Source organism: Phoenix dactylifera, unplaced genomic scaffold (assembly GCF_009389715.1).
Source record: "Phoenix dactylifera cultivar Barhee BC4 unplaced genomic scaffold, palm_55x_up_171113_PBpolish2nd_filt_p 000352F, whole genome shotgun sequence".
NCBI classification, from domain to species: domain Eukaryota; kingdom Viridiplantae; phylum Streptophyta; class Magnoliopsida; order Arecales; family Arecaceae; genus Phoenix; species Phoenix dactylifera.
In genome coordinates this window covers 500,656-516,093 of record NW_024067810.1, presented here as the reverse complement: position 1 = coordinate 516,093, position 15,438 = coordinate 500,656, and the positions used below count along the sequence as shown (strand labels likewise).

Below are 15,438 nucleotides of genomic sequence, written 5' to 3'. Positions count from 1 at the left end.
GAGTAAGCTGGAGATCCGCATTAATTGTAGAGTGAACCGGAGGGTTACAGCGGCCATGCGCAATAAATGCTGAAGCAGTGGCAGGGTATGGTCCTTAGTTGGACCTCAGAGGAATACGGCCTTAGTAGATGGCTGACAAGGGTAGACCTTGAGCATCAGGATTTTCCTAGGTCGGAGGTCTCGAGGTCGGATGTCTTGAGGTCGGGCGTTCCGAGGTCGGACGCCGACTTCGGCTGTTCAGGGTCGGCGATTGTGCGGCTTCTTGGGGGCATTTGTGTCACTTGGGGAGAAAAATCTTATTCCCCCAACAGGAACTATACTATTTTGTGATATCTAAAGTACTTTTCCGGTTAGAAACAATAGACGAAAAAATAGCAGTTGATCGATCTTGAAAACCCTATAATCATAAAATACTATGAAGCTTTATTTTTTAAAACAAAACCTTTTCATTATCTTATTGGATTGATGAGCAACATCTCATGTACATCATACATGGCCGACAATCTTGTGCTATGTGTAAAACTAATTTCTCATTCAGATAACCATCGTTAGACATTCAATGGTTATCATATAGAGAAGGCATGCAGCAAGACAAGTTGAAGAAGGAAAAAAAAACCCAAATATTTGTCTAAGCTTTTGCTCACATGCATACAAATAGACGATTGGCATGCTCATCCATTCGACAAAACTAGGGTTGCACACATGCCTCCTGTACAAGTGAGAAGAAAGAAGTAGAGCAAAGAAGGGGAAGAGGATGAGAGACTAAAAAACTATTCCCACTACAGTGTCGACTATGTCATACGAGCGAACTCTTAATCATAAGCTCTGCTTTTGCTAATAAATAAAATAAATATTTCTAACTTCAAATAAAAATTAAAATATTTAGCATTCCCCGTTTCTAATTACTCGTGTAAATGAACAATACTTTACACGCGCGCCTACTTTGTAATTAGATAGATCACACAATGCCACATTTATGTGGTTGGTGTTTTTTTTTTTTTTTTTTTTGCTTAAAGCGAGTGCTTGGTACAATGCGTGTACGAATACATCCAAAAAAGTCAAAATACAACAGCTCGCGAAGTACTTGTTGGGGTATGTGGAGACCTTTGGTGATGAAGAGAATTGAAGAAAATCAATTCTGCATAGTTTTCTGTCTGGCGGACTGTCGGAGTCGACTCGAGCTTCAGTCGAGTCGACTCGGGAACAGTCGAGTCGACTCGAGGTCTCGAGTCGACCCGGGAGAAGAAAGCCGAAAAACCATGTTTCTGTCTGGACTGTCAGAGTCGACTCGAGCTACAGTCGAGTCGACTCGAAGCATCGTCGAGTCGACTCGAGACAGTCGAGTCGACTCGAGATCGTGCCAGTTACTGGAAGTTGTCCAGACGTGCCAGAGTCGACTCGAACTAGCCGAGTCGACTCGGGCTCGCGGAAATCACGGACGATTTTCTTTTGGTGTTTTGTTGGCGTTTCGACGGCTATGATCATCTGAAGGTCTTGAGACTATATATAGGACTCATGAGAGCCCTAGGGTATAGGATTGGCCGTATATTTGAGAGAGACTCTTGTTTGTGAGGCTAGGGTTCTAGAGAAGAAGAGGATTGGGATCCTACTTCTTGTGCAAAGGGAATTCTGTGTGAATCTCTTGTAGAGCGATCGCTGTGATCGTTCGGGTGTGTGCTATCTCTGTAATCAGTTCATCCTATTGAGATTTGGAGCGGTGGAGGACGTAGGCTATTTGTAGCCGAACCTCGTTACATCTTTGTGTTTGCTTTGCTATTTTCTTCCTTTTCTTCTTCCTTTGATTTGATAATCCGTGCGGTGCTCAAGTGTTTTACCCTATGATACCACGGGGTAATCTTTTGCCCTTCGTAGGGAGCGAAGCGGTGATCCTTGAGTCCGGTGTCGAGGGAGCGAGAGAGTTTTCTCTCTTTGTTTTCCGACGTTGGTGGGCGTGCCGGTGTGAGTGGGTTCCGGTGCGGGGCGCCAACAATTGGTATCAGAGCTATTGGTTTTCTGCAATGGCGGATGAAGGGAAGTTGCGAATTGAGAAGTTCAATGGCACGAACTTCGGGTTTTGGAAGATGCAAATAGAGGATTACCTTTACCAGAAGGATCTCTATTTACCTCTTGGAGGTAGAGCAAGAAACCAGAGAAGATGTCCGATGAAGACTGGGAGGTCCTCGATCGGAAGACGCTCGGCACCATAGATTGTCACTTGCATCCCAAGTGGCATTCAACATCAAAAACGAGAAGACGACGATGGAGTTGATGGCAACATTGTCGCGGATGTACGAGAAACCCTCAGCATCAAACAAGGTATTTCTCATGAAGAGGTTGTTTAATCTTCGTATGAAAAATGGCGGCAGCGTAGCAGAATACCTCAACGAGTTCAATGGACTCACGGCCCAGTTGGAGTCAGTGGAGATTAGTTTTGACGATGAGATTCGGGCATTGCTAATCCTCTCCGGATTGCCTGATAGCTGGGAGGGCCTGGTGATGGCGGTGAGCAACTCTTCGGCAACGGGGAAGTTGATCTTTGATGACGTTGTGGGAGTGCTTCTGAGTGAAGAAGCAAGAAGGAAATCTTCTGGAGCTACGGAGTCGTCTGGAAGTGCACTAAACACCTCTGACCGGGGAAGACAAAAGAAGGACGGTCGATTTCGAAGCGACTCGAAGTCGAGATCCAGCAGGTCTCGAGCACCTCAGAACAAGGGAGCGAAGTGCTGGAACTGCGGGAAGATGGGGCACTTTAGGAGGGACTGCAAATCTCCTAAAGGGAAGCAAGGCGACCACACCGAAGGAGTCAGCAAGGATCTGGCAAATCTTGCTGAAGACGGTGACATGGATGCCCTCGTTCTATCTTTATCTACCTGTGACGAGTCTTGGGTGATAGACTCGGGCGCGTCTTTCCATGCTACATCCCAACGGAAGCTTCTTGGAGGATATGAGAAGGGAGACTTCGGCAAAGTCTACCTAGGGGATGGAGAGCCTTGCACCATACAAGGAAGGGGAAGCGCGGAAGTGAAGTTGATTTCTGGATCTTCACTTGAGCTTGAGGACGTACGGCACGTGCCTCAACTGCAGAGGAATCTGATTTCTGTTGGACAGTTGGCGAGCCAGGGGTACAAGACTACTTTCACAGCTGATCAGTGGAAGATATCCAGAGGTTCGTTGACGGTGGCTAGTGGCAAGAAGGTTGGGACACTTTATGTCGCCAACGGCACGGAAACTCTATTGGAGTTGCTGCAGCAGATGTGGACGCCAAGTTATGGCATTGCAGACTTGGGCACATGAGTTATCAGGGACTGGAGGTGATGCACCAGTTGGGAAAGCTGCAGGGTCTCAGGAGTGTTGAGATGGACTTCTGTGAGGATTGTATTCTCGGAAAGCAGAAGCGTGTTTCATTCAACAAAGAAGGTAAACCTCGGAAGCAAGAAAAGCTAGATCTCGTGCACACGGACGTGTGGGGGCCTGCACCGGTTTCTTCCATTGGTGGATCTCAGTACTATGTTACTTTTATTGATGATGCTACCAGGAAGCTTTGGGTGTTCTTCTTGAAGCACAAGTCAGAGGTATTTGGGGTCTTCAGGAGATGGCAGGCAATGGTAGAACTCGAGACAGGAAGAGGTTAAATGCCTGAGATCGGACAACGGTGGTGAGTATTGTAGCAGGGAGTTTGAGGACTACTGTGCAGAGCTGGGATCGTCAGGCAGAGGACAGTTCCAGGGACACCACAAACAAAATGGAGTTGCTGAAAGGATGAATAGAACAATTAATGAGCGTGCCAGAAGTATGAGAATACATGCTGGATTGCTTACAGCAGTTTTGGGCGAAAGCAGTTAACACTGCTGCCTATTTGATCAACAGAGGGCCATCAAAGAAACTTGAAATTTGGGATTCCTGAGGAAGGCATGGACAGCAAAGAAGATTGATTTGGCGCACTTACGAGTATTCGGTTTGTACCAGTTATGTCCATGTTGATTCCAGTCAAAGAAGCAAACTAGACGCCAAATCAAAGAAGTGCATTTTCGTTGGATACGGAGGTCCAACAGTTTGGGGGGTATCGGTTTTGGGATCCCGAACACAGGAAGAATCATTCGTAGTAATGATGTGGTATTCAATGAGAAATGCAGCAGAGCACTGAATCAGAAACAAAACCTGTTGAGGCCGTGTTTTGTGGATCCTGAAGAGGAGTCTACAAATTCTGGTCAGAAGACTCAGTCAGAGCAAGAACCTGAAGTATTGGCACCCCCTCCACAACTAAGAAAGTCCACTCGTAGTACTTATGGAAAGCCTCCTCAAAGGTATGATGGGACTCTTAGTTATTTGCTGCTCACAGATAATGGCGAACCTGAATGCTTCAGGAGGCATTGGAGGTTGATACCAGGAGGAGTGGGAGGTTGCCATGGAATGATGAGATGAGTCATTGGAGCAGAATCAAACGTGGGATTTGGTGGATCTGCCCAAGGGGAAGAAAGCACTGTCAAACAAATGGGTTTACAGGCTGAAGGAAGAGCAGAATGGGAAGAAGCGATACAAGGCCAGGCTGGTTGTAAAGGGTTTTCAGCAGAGAGCAGGTATCGACTTCACGGAGATCTTTTCTCCTGTAGTCAAGATGAGTTCTATTCGGGCGGTGCTGAGCATGGTGGCAGAAGAGGATCTTCACTTAGAGCAGCTTGATGTGAAGACGGCTTTTCTCCACGGAGATCTCGATGAGGAGATATATATGCAGCAGCCGGAGGAATACATTGCAGCTGGCACGGGTGACTTTGGTTTGCAAATTAAAGAAAAGCCTCTATGGTTTGAAACAAGCGCCCCAGGCAATGGTATCTCAAGTTCGATAGCTACATGCTTAAGATAGGATACAGGAGATGTCAGGAGGATCACTGTTGCTACTTCCGGGACTTCGGTACATCTTACATTATCTTGCTATTGTATGTTGATGACATGTTAGTTGCAGGAGCTAGCATGCATGAGATTGCAAAATTGAAGCTGAAGCTGTCAAGAAAATTTGCAATGAAGGATCTAGGAGCAGCGAAACAGATCCTTGGGAATGCGGATCAGCAGAGATAGGTCTAAACATATCCTCAGACTATCTCAGGCGGAGTACATCAGCCGAGTACTCAGGAGATTCTGCATTGGAGGGTGCCAAAACCTGTTGGCACACCGCTGGGTGCCCACTTAAAGCTTTCCAAAGGGCAAAGTCCAAAGATGCGGGTGGAGGAGCTCAATATGTCAAAAATTCCGTATGCATCGGCGGTGGGGAGCTTGATGTACGCTATGGTGTGTACAAGACCAGACATTGCTCAAGCAGTGGGAGTTGTGAGTCGCTTTATGAGCTGCCCAGGCTTGAAGCATTGGCGCGCGGTCAAATGGATACTGAGGTATCTGAAGGGCACGGAGCACATGTCATTGTGCTATGGAGGTTCTGAGATCCAGTTACAGGGCTTTGTGGACTCAGACATGGCAGGGGACTTGGACGGCAGGAGAGCACGACAGGGTACTTGTTCACTTGGGCAGTGGAGCCGTCAGTTGGATTTCCAGGTTGCAACCAGTTGTTGCATTGTCGACTACGGAGGCGGAGTATGTGGCAGCCACAGAGGCGTGCAAGGAACTAATATGGCTTCAAGGCTTGATGAAGGAGCTTGGGAAGGAGCAGAAGGATTGCATGTTATATTCAGATAGTCAAAGTGCAATTCATCTGGCGAAGAATTCAGCTTTCCATTCGAGGACGAAGCATATTGACATACGGTACCACTTCGTGAGGTCATTGCTCGAGCAGGGACTCGTCAAGTTGGAGAAGATTCATACAAGTCAGAATCCTGCAGATATGCTGACGAAGGTCGTCACGGTGGAGAAGCTGAGGAGTTGTTCAGCTTCTGCTGGTCTTCATGCTTGAAGACGTTGAGGAGGCATCGTACCTATTTCACTAGGATGATTCAGTTTCAGTGGGAGCACAGAGGAGAGCCAAGTAACAAGAGGATATACCCAAGGTCTCCAAGTGGGAGATTGTTGGGGTAATGTGGAGACCTTTGGTGATGAAGAGAATTGAAGAAAAATCAATTCTGCATAGTTTTCTGTCTGGCGGACTGTCGGAGTCGACTCGAGCTTCAGTCGAGTCGACTCGGGGAACAGTCGAGTCGACTCGAGGTCCATCGAGTCGACCCGGAGAAGAAAGGCCGAAAAACCATGTTTCTGTCTGGACTGTCAGAGTCGACTCGAGCTACAGTCGAGTCGACTCGAAGCATCGTCGAGTCGACTCGAGCCACAGTCGAGTCGACTCGAGATCGTGCCAGTCATACTGGAAGTTGTCCAGACGTGCCCGAGTCGACTCGAACTAAAAGCCGAGTCGACTCGAGGCTCGCGGAAATCATACGGATGAGTTTTCTTTTGGTGTTTTGTTGGCGTTTCGACGGCTATGATCATCTGAAGGTCTTGAGACTATATATAGGACTCATGAGGAGCCCTAGGGTATAGCGATTGGCCGTATATTTGAGAGAGACTCTGTTTGTGAGGCTAGGGTTCTAAGAGAAGAAGAGGATTGGGATCCTACTTCTTGTGCAAAGGGAATTCTGTGTGAATCTCTTGTAGAGCGATCTCGTGTGATCGTTCGGGTGTGTGCCATCTCTGTAATCTATTCATCCTAGTTGAGATTTGGAGCGGTGGAGGACGTAGGCTATTTGTAGCCGAACCTCGTTACATCTTTGTGTTTGCTTTGCTATCTTCTTCCTATTTCTTCTTCCTTTGGTTTGATAATCCGCTGCGGTGCTCAAGTGTTTACCCTATTGATATCACGGGGGTAATCTTTTGCCCTTCGTAGGGATAAGCGAAGCGGTGATCCTTGAGTCCGGTGTCGAGGGAGCGAGAGAGTTATTCTCTCTTTGTTTTCCAACGTTGGTGGGCAGTGCCGGTGTGAGTGGGGTTCCGGTGCGGTCGGTCGCCAACAGTACTAATGGCAGCTCTTCCTTCCCTGACCAAAAGATGTACTCTGAGTGGTGGGCCGCATAGGCAAGCCACCCAGTCGGCCGCCCCATTGGCTTCTCTGAATACATGCTTGGCCTGGAAGGTCCTTCCATCTCTCATCATCATCCCTATATTACAGATCAAGGGGTAGTCTGTGCCGTCACCCCTCGACCCCATCTGAATCCATCCGATAACCGTGGCCGAGTCGCCCTTCAGAATAATCGAACTGGCCTACAGCACCATCCGCGCATGATGCAGACCCGCCCAGGCAGCTCGCAGCTCTGCTATCGGAACCGACGTGTCAAACAGCTAGCAGCCATCTGCTGCCACCATCATGAAATGCGGGCTTCATATAACAAAGTCTACACCACCCTACGTACCGTCATCGAGCATCGACGAAATTGTTAATGAGAAAACTTGATATTGCTTGATATTTACAAATGCCTTCATGGAAATTTGTCCAAGTACTTCGGCAACCGCATGGGTCCATAACCTGCAGGCGCGTGTTCACGTCATCACCACGCGTGTGACACGCCGATCACGCCTGTGGGACCCTCTCTCCTTCACGCCTAATGGCACGGCCCGCCACTGGCCTCCTCACACGTGCACCAACGTTGCTCCGGATAACACCCAAAAAAAAAAAAAAAAAAAACTAGGAGGAGAAAACGTGACCCTACCCTAGGTGGGGGTGCGATGAGCCTACGGAACCACTTGAGTGGCGTTATGGAAGGCGTCGCGGTTGGTGGACGGGGCTGGGGGAGACCGGCCGCGGGGCCCACCTCCGGTTAAAGGCTTAAAGCAAAAGCGGGCCCGGCAGGGAGGAAAGCGAGGCTGTTCCGCAATCATAACGTACCCCACCATCCGGCGGAAGCGGCCATAACGACTTTCCCTTTTCCACCGTTTGGTCATTACTTTTTCCGTCACTCCCGGCATGATCCTCCCTCCCTGCTCTTCTCCGTCCACTCGTTAATGTGCTGTCACCCCAGCACGCAAGAGCCCCATTTCAATACCGTTAGTCCGTTACCTATATTTATTTTTTTTGGGAGAAAAAAAGATAAATTATCCATACTCTATGTGCATGAACATCTATATTAGTAAAAAAAACAAAAAAAATAAATGCTTATATCTCTCTCTCTCTCTCTCTCTCTCTCTTATCTTCACATATTGTATATTCTATTGTGTTACTTTAGGGATACCAATAGGTTGGATCTAAATCAAGTAAGCTATTATCCACACTCATTCTATGCTTGCCTTGGGATATAGTGGGACGGGTAAAATCAATGGACAAGTAGAGTTGGTTGAAACTAGAAAATCAATTTTTTAATATAAATTTATTTTTTTAATTTAAAAAAGGAATTCGTAAAGAGTTATATATTCTGATCAAATTTGGAATAGATTTTATTATTTTCTATACTCGTCGCAGGTTAGATAAAATTTATCCTATTAGAGGCGGGTTAGATCATGTACCCAATGGGATGGAGTAAATTGATATTCCTATATTTTGCTGTGTTAGGACCTTTACTTATTTCTTGAAACAGAATGGAAATGACATTAGTTATTTGCTTAAGACTACCTAATCAATGGCCATATTTACCTAACATAACATGAATTAATAAATAATGATATAAATTTTTTAACTATTTATAAAATTTAAGTATTTATTGAAACATTGATAGAATACTAGTTACAATACACATGTAGTTGTATACGACTGCAAAAGTTTTTAGTCTAAAATAATTTAATAAGACCTATATTGTAAAAAGATTAAAAAATAATTAATTTATATAATTATTTTCTCTAGTCATTATATTTATATCTTCATCTCCAGAAGTATCTTATTTTTTAAGAAGCCTTTGAAATCCCTTCCTCACTAGAAGTCTAGCATATTTAGGCTTTCAAGAAAGAAATCTATTTATGACATTATAAAAATATTTCATCTTTTTAATAGAGTAATCTGATTAGAGTCATTTTCAAAATTAAGAATTTCGAGAAGCAATCTACTTTAATATAGTTTAAAGATAATAGTTTATTTTATATAGTGAGGGCCATTAGGATTACATAAATTGGGACTTACTCTAATTATCATACCTCTCTCTTAGCAATCAAAACCATGGATTACACAATACATGGCATCACAGAGATTTGAGATCTAAATACCTATTTCCATTTTGCTCTCAAGAGTACATAAGTTACAACCTTTTTAGATAGCATTTTCTTTATCCATACCTTTATCAAGCTGTATTAGCTTTTGCGTCAGAAATAAAGTGAAAAGCTAAGAGGGCATAATGGGTAATGTGCCCGTCCCAGGATCCTCCATTTGGACCACGGAGATCACGAACAGAAGAGCATAGAACGGAATAACCGAATTGTTCATTAAAAGGCCGTACAGGAAAAGTACTCACATGACAAAAATGACCCTAAAACATTAGAAAGTTACAAATCCTCAAGACAAGCTTACAAATGGAATCATTTTGTTCTAATAATTTTATCGTGTTGTGTTCCGCCAGGGACCAGTGGGTGGACCGCGGACTACGGGAGGTTTGGAGAGCCGTGTGATCGAGCTGACTCTGTGATGAATCACCAATCGTCGGCGGATTCGGAGAAACCATCAGAAATCTCGTGGGCCAGCCAAAAACTCTCACCTGCACTCGGTTCCCCATTTGGCCCGCAACGATTTAAGAAGCACTGCTTTTAAGCTGTAAAGCATAAAAGATGTTTTGTTTTTGGGGTTTTAAGTGGAGGATAAAGAGTAAAAAAGAAAAGCAAGGAAAGAAAAGACAAGCTGATTTAGTCAGTTAGGCTTCAATCTGAGAGAAAAAAAAAAATAATCCCTGGCCAATTAGTGTCCTTGCATGTTTCAGGAGATACTTTAAATAGATCGTGTTGGATACTTTTCCTTACATCCGTGGATGTGTGTGTTAACTTAAAAATATACTTATTGGCAAAAGGCCATTTTACTGCAAAGAAGTTTGGTTTGAAAGATCTAGAAGGCTAGCACTGGAAATAGCTGGCACTTAAATCCAGTTCTATCCAAATTTTTTTGGTTCACCCCAGTATTACTCACTTGTTTGACTATTGCTAAGTAGTTTTTAGATATCAAGTGGATCTCCCAAGATGATAATCTTAATATAGCCGATTTACCCTCTTTTGTAATCAGCTTCGCTACGGTACCTCCTGCTCTAGCTAATTGTCCATCATTTCCAAGTGTGATTTCTATAAGCATGATACCTTTCCATTCTTTGTGCATTAAAGATGTTACACCTTCTAGACCATTCATAAAGATGAAGTGCTTAGTAGCTTGGAGAATAGGTGATAAAATTAATCACTGCATCATAAAATGAATTCATTCTTTAGAGTCAGGAAGTTTATTGATTTTCCATGGATAGATGTTGAAGTTTGGAGGTGCGGTTACCATAATTTTTTTGAATGGTGCTAAGATGGCATGGGATGTATGTACAGAATTTGTAATACATGTAATTTAAAACAAAATAACGATTTCGTACCTTCAGTAAGAAAGATCAATAAATAAGTGCTCATAAAATGACCACAAATAGACATTGTCTTAGAGATTATCTATGTTTTTTTTTTTTTCTTCATAACTGTGCGGTTATTAGTAAAGATACTCAATATGAAGGCCTCAACTCATGAGCGGGGGGATATTATATATCAAGAAATTATTAAAAAGGTACTAAAATGGGTGTTAAAATGGAACCATGAAATGAAATGAAATGCAATCTAAGCTTAGCTTCTCCCTTCATCTTAAAGGATATTCCTTAGAGGAACTAGGGTGAAAAAAGTGTTTTAGTTTTAGTTTGATTGCTAGCTTGAAATCTAATAATGGAAATTATCTCAAAAAATTTATTCAAAGGCATTGATGGGCATCAAAATCTTGGTGGTTGTCTTGAATCTTTTCATTATGTCCACTTCTTAGTTTCTTTTCATGTTGCAATAAGGAGGAACCCTCCAAATCTAATTTAGTGATATAATACAACACATCTTAATAGATCATATTATATCTCAATCTTTTTTTTTTTTTTTTTGATACACTGGCTCTTACATCATACAAATATGAATATAACTAATAAAATTAGAAAAAAAAGAAGTGAGCTAAATAGGCAGAGAACATCTGTTTGGTTTCTCCAGAAAAAGCTCTTACAGCGATCCGCTGCATAATAGACCATCCCATCGTGGTGAAGGTCTAATACAAAGATGAGTCCGGTTCTTGACCTTTTTCGTCCATTTCCACAAATTGCCACCGATGCCCATTCCAAGGTCTCTTCATAGATCACGGAGGTGAGATTTTAACCCTTGCAGGTAACTGCCACGTAAGGAAACTGAGACGTGTCTCTGCTGCACCCCCTGGGGATTCATCCTACCCGTCCGGTTGGAGATCTAAGGGCCAGACCGGGGTCCACGTTGCCGCAGCAGCACCGGAACCCAGTCCCCCAAAACATTCCAAGGCGGGGAGAATGTTGCAGACCCATCAATCATAAAAGTGCTCGTACGTCAAAATTCCCACCATCCACAACTCTAATGAAACAAAACCTACCACCTTTCTCGGATCCCGTGTCCCCCCTTGTCACGCTTACGCGATTTTTATACCAATTAATCACCTTCATGCATCTATATTAATATATGCACCTAAACATATGGTGGGCCATTCAGCTTGAACCCGTTATCCGACTACCATGAACTAAAACGCAATAAAAAAGAGAGAGAGACAAGAGAGGACTAAAAAAAAGAGGCAGGGGAGGGAGAATTGGGAGACCCGAAATCATCTCCACCGCGGTGAACCCAATCATGAGGCACCCCCTCCTCCCGGCACTCCCCAAAAGCGCTGCTGCCCTCCTCCCACGCTTATATTCCCCGCCCCTTCCCCCCTCCTCCCCTCCACCGCCACCACCATGACCTCCGCCACCTTCCCCTTCCTCCTCCTCGTCCTCCTCCTCCTCCTCGCCGTCGCCGCTGCTGGCGCCCCCATTCCACTCCTCGCCCTTCTCTCTCTTAAGTCCTCTCTCGTCGACCCACTGTCCTCGCTCCAAGACTGGTCCTACCACTCGGACACGGCCGCCGGCCCGCCTCCCTGGTGCTCCTGGAGCGGCGTCACGTGCTCCGCCGCCGGAGAGGTCACCGCTCTCGACCTCTCTTGCCGGAACCTCTCCGGCACCATCTCCCCTGAGGTCCGCCTCCTCTACCCTTCCCTCGTCCACCTGAACCTCAGCGGCAACGCCTTCCGCGGCCCCCTCCCGCCTGCCATCTTCGATCTCCGCCGCCTCCAAACTCTCGACCTCAGCCACAATGACTTCAACTCCTCCTTCCCCGCTGCCGTCGCCGGCCTCCGCCGGCTCACGTACCTCGACGCCTACAGCAATAGCTTCACCGGCCGGGTTCCTCACGGCCTCTCCAAGCTCCGGCTCTTGGAGCACCTCAACCTCGGGGGGAGCTTCTTCGAGGGCGGCATTCCCACCGGGCTCGGCAGCTTACCGCGGCTAAGATTTCTCCACCTCGCCGGAAATCTGCTCACCGGGTGGTTGCCGCTCCAGCTAGGCTCGCTCTCCCAGCTCGAGCATCTGGAGATCGGTTACAATTCGTATGAAGGCGGCCTTCCGCCGGAGCTCGGGGGGTTTCCGGAGCTCCAATACCTGGACATCTCGTCGGCGAATCTCTCCGGCGATATCCCGCCGGAGCTCGGTAACCTCACACGGCTGGAATCGCTGTTCCTCTTCAAGAATCGGTTTTCCGGCCGGATTCCAGGGAGCTTTTCCGGCATGGGAGCTCTGAAGGTGCTCGACCTCTCGGATAACCGCCTCTCCGGGGGCGTTCCGCCCGGGCTTTCCTCGTTGGCCAATCTCACCCTCCTCAGCCTCATGAACAACGCGCTCGACGGCCAGATCCCGCCGGGTATTGGCGAGCTCCCGAATCTCGAGGCGCTCCTTCTCTGGAACAACTCCCTCACCGGCGCGCTCCCCCAGAAGCTTGGATCCGGCGGGCGGCTGGAGAGGCTGGACGTGTCCTCCAACTCCTTCTCCGGCCCTATCCCGTCCGGACTCTGCTCCGGGAACCGTCTCGTTCGGCTCATCCTCTTCGCGAACCGGTTCGACTCCGAGATCCCGCCCGCTTTGGCTAATTGCTCCTCTCTCTGGCGGATCCGGATCGAGGGGAATCGGCTATCCGGTCCGATCCCTACCGGGTTCGGCTCGCTGCCGAACCTCACCTACATGGACCTTAGTAGCAATAATTTGTCGGGAGGGATTCCACCGGATCTGGGCACCGCCCCGAGGCTCGAATTCTTGAATGTTTCCGGCAACCCCCTCCGGCGGTCGCTGCCGGAGGCGATCTGGAGCGCGCCGAGGCTCCAGATCTTGTCGGCGAGCTACTGTGATTTGTACGGCGAGATTCCCAATTTCGAGGACGGGTGTAGAAATCTCTACAAGATGGAGATGGAGGCCAACGATTTGCGCGGAGAAATCCCCACCGACGTCGGCCGGTGCTCGAAGCTTGTGAGCCTTAAGCTCGGCCGGAATCGGCTCACCGGGACGATTCCGGCGGAGCTCGCCGCGCTTCCGTCAATCACCGACGTGGATCTCTCGTGGAACGGGTTAACCGGCCCGATCCCTCCAGCGTTCGACAACTGCAGCACTTTGGAGAGCTTCAACGTGTCGTTCAACCACCTCGCGGGTGAGGTCCCCTCTTCCGGCGCCGTGCTTCGTAACCTCCACCCCTCCGCCTACGCCGGGAACGCCGGCCTCTGCGGCGGGCCGGTAGGGCGACCGTGCGCGGCGGGAGGCGGCGTCTCCACCGCGGCCGGGGAGCGGGAGGATGCCCCGCCGGCGCGAGGTTCGGCGGGGACAGCGATCGTGTGGATCGCCGCCGGCGCGGTGGGGGCGGGGCTGGTGGTGCTGATCCTCGGGACGCGGTGGTCCCGTGCGCGGAAGGAGGAGGGGTTGGGCCCGCGGGTGCCGGGGCCGTGGCGGTTAACGGCATTCCAGCGGCTTAACTTCACGGCGGAGGACGTGGCCGACTGCGTGGCCGGGAGCGATCGGATCATCGGAGTGGGGTCTATGGGGACGGTGTACCGCGCCGAGATGCCAGGTGGCGAGGTCATAGCGGTTAAGAAACTGTGGGGACCACAAAAAGAAGCAGGGAGGACGATAAGAAAGAAGGGCGGTGTGGCGGCGGCGGAGGTGGAGGTGCTGGGCTCCGTCCGGCACCGGAACATCGTCCGGCTACTCGGCTACTGTACCAACCGGGAGACAACTCTACTGCTCTACGAGTACATGCCGAACGGGAGCCTGGAGGACCTCCTTCACCGGCGGGGTGGCGCCGCCGCCGGAAAGGGCGGCGGGATGGCGGCGGATTGGGAGACGAGATACCGGATCGCGGTGGGGATCGCACAGGGGATCTGCTATCTCCACCACGACTGTGAGCCGGTGATCGTGCACCGTGACCTCAAGCCCAGCAACATATTGCTGGACGCCGAGATGGAGGCGCGGGTGGCGGACTTCGGCGTGGCCAAGCTCATCCAGACTGCCAACCAGACCATGTCCGTCATCGCCGGCTCCTACGGATACATCGCCCCCGGTAAGCCATGAAACTAGAAAGCAATGATATCGAGCTAACCGTGTAGTTGTTGTAAAGCTTGGCGAACTGAATAATTTGCTAATGGTGGTGCAGAGTATGCATACACGCTGCAGGTGGATGCGAGGAGTGATGTATATAGCTACGGAGTGGTGCTGATGGAGATGGTGACGGGGAGGAGATCAGTGGAGGCGGAGTACGGCGAGGGAAACAGCATTGTGGAGTGGGTGAGGGCAAGGGTGGTGAGAGGGGAAGGAGGAGGGGCGTGGGAGGTGCTGGACCCGGCGGCGGTGGCCGGGTGCAAGGAGGTGAGGGAGGAGATGATGCTGGTGCTCCGGCTGGCGCTGCTTTGTACTAGCAAGAAACCGGCGGACCGGCCCACGATGAGGGATGTGCTGTCCATGCTACGAGAGGCGACGCCTAACCGAAAGGCGGCGGCGGTGGTTGGCAAGCAACAGGGGGGCGGCGGCGGAGGCGGCGGTTCCCCGGCTGCATTGGTGCAGAAGCCTGTGGCTGATGCTTCACGTAAATTTTAGTGAGTGGGTTTGTCGAGTCGATTTGTCAAGGAAGAGTGACATTTTCCTGCTATTTTTGTTCCTTACTTCCAGTTTTTTGCTTGTTTCTTTTGCTTTTAATTAATCCTTTTTCTTACGTTACTTCGAAAATATTATAATTTAAACTCTGGATATTAATATAATCTGACAAAAGATCATCAAGCATCGTTAGAACTCGCCATGTTGAGGATGGCGACGGATCCAATTGTGGGGTTGCCTGCAATTACTAAGCGAGCAAAAAAAGGACAGATTAGCACTCACGTACGAGAGTATAAGAAAAGTCAAATGCCGGATTAGAAAAAACAAGAAGGTCAAAGTCTTTCTTTTAGGTTGCCAATGATAT

At 48.2% G+C, this 15,438-nt stretch overlaps 1 protein-coding gene across 1 annotated transcript; it reads left to right on the top strand.

The window, feature by feature from the left end:
* The first annotated feature begins 11,812 nt into the window (after window positions 1–11,812).
* Window positions 11,813–15,235, top strand: LOC120105738 (leucine-rich repeat receptor-like protein kinase TDR). Its single transcript, XM_039118460.1, has 2 exons — window positions 11,813–14,544; window positions 14,638–15,235. Exons 1-2 carry the CDS (start codon window positions 11,868–11,870, stop codon window positions 15,075–15,077), a joined length of 3,117 nt encoding a protein of 1,038 aa, XP_038974388.1. The 5' UTR covers window positions 11,813–11,867; the 3' UTR covers window positions 15,078–15,235.
* The last annotated feature ends 203 nt before the right edge of the window (window positions 15,236–15,438 follow it).

Bases quoted from the DNA above. Each gene is read 5' to 3' on its own strand.
- LOC120105738 (XM_039118460.1), top strand. From the start codon at position 11,868: ATGACCTCCGCCACCTTCCCCTTCCTCCTCCTCGTCCTCCTCCTCCTC. The intron at 14,545-14,637 runs GTAAGCCATGAA...ATGGTGGTGCAG, and splicing joins CTACGGATACATCGCCCCCG to AGTATGCATACACGCTGCAG.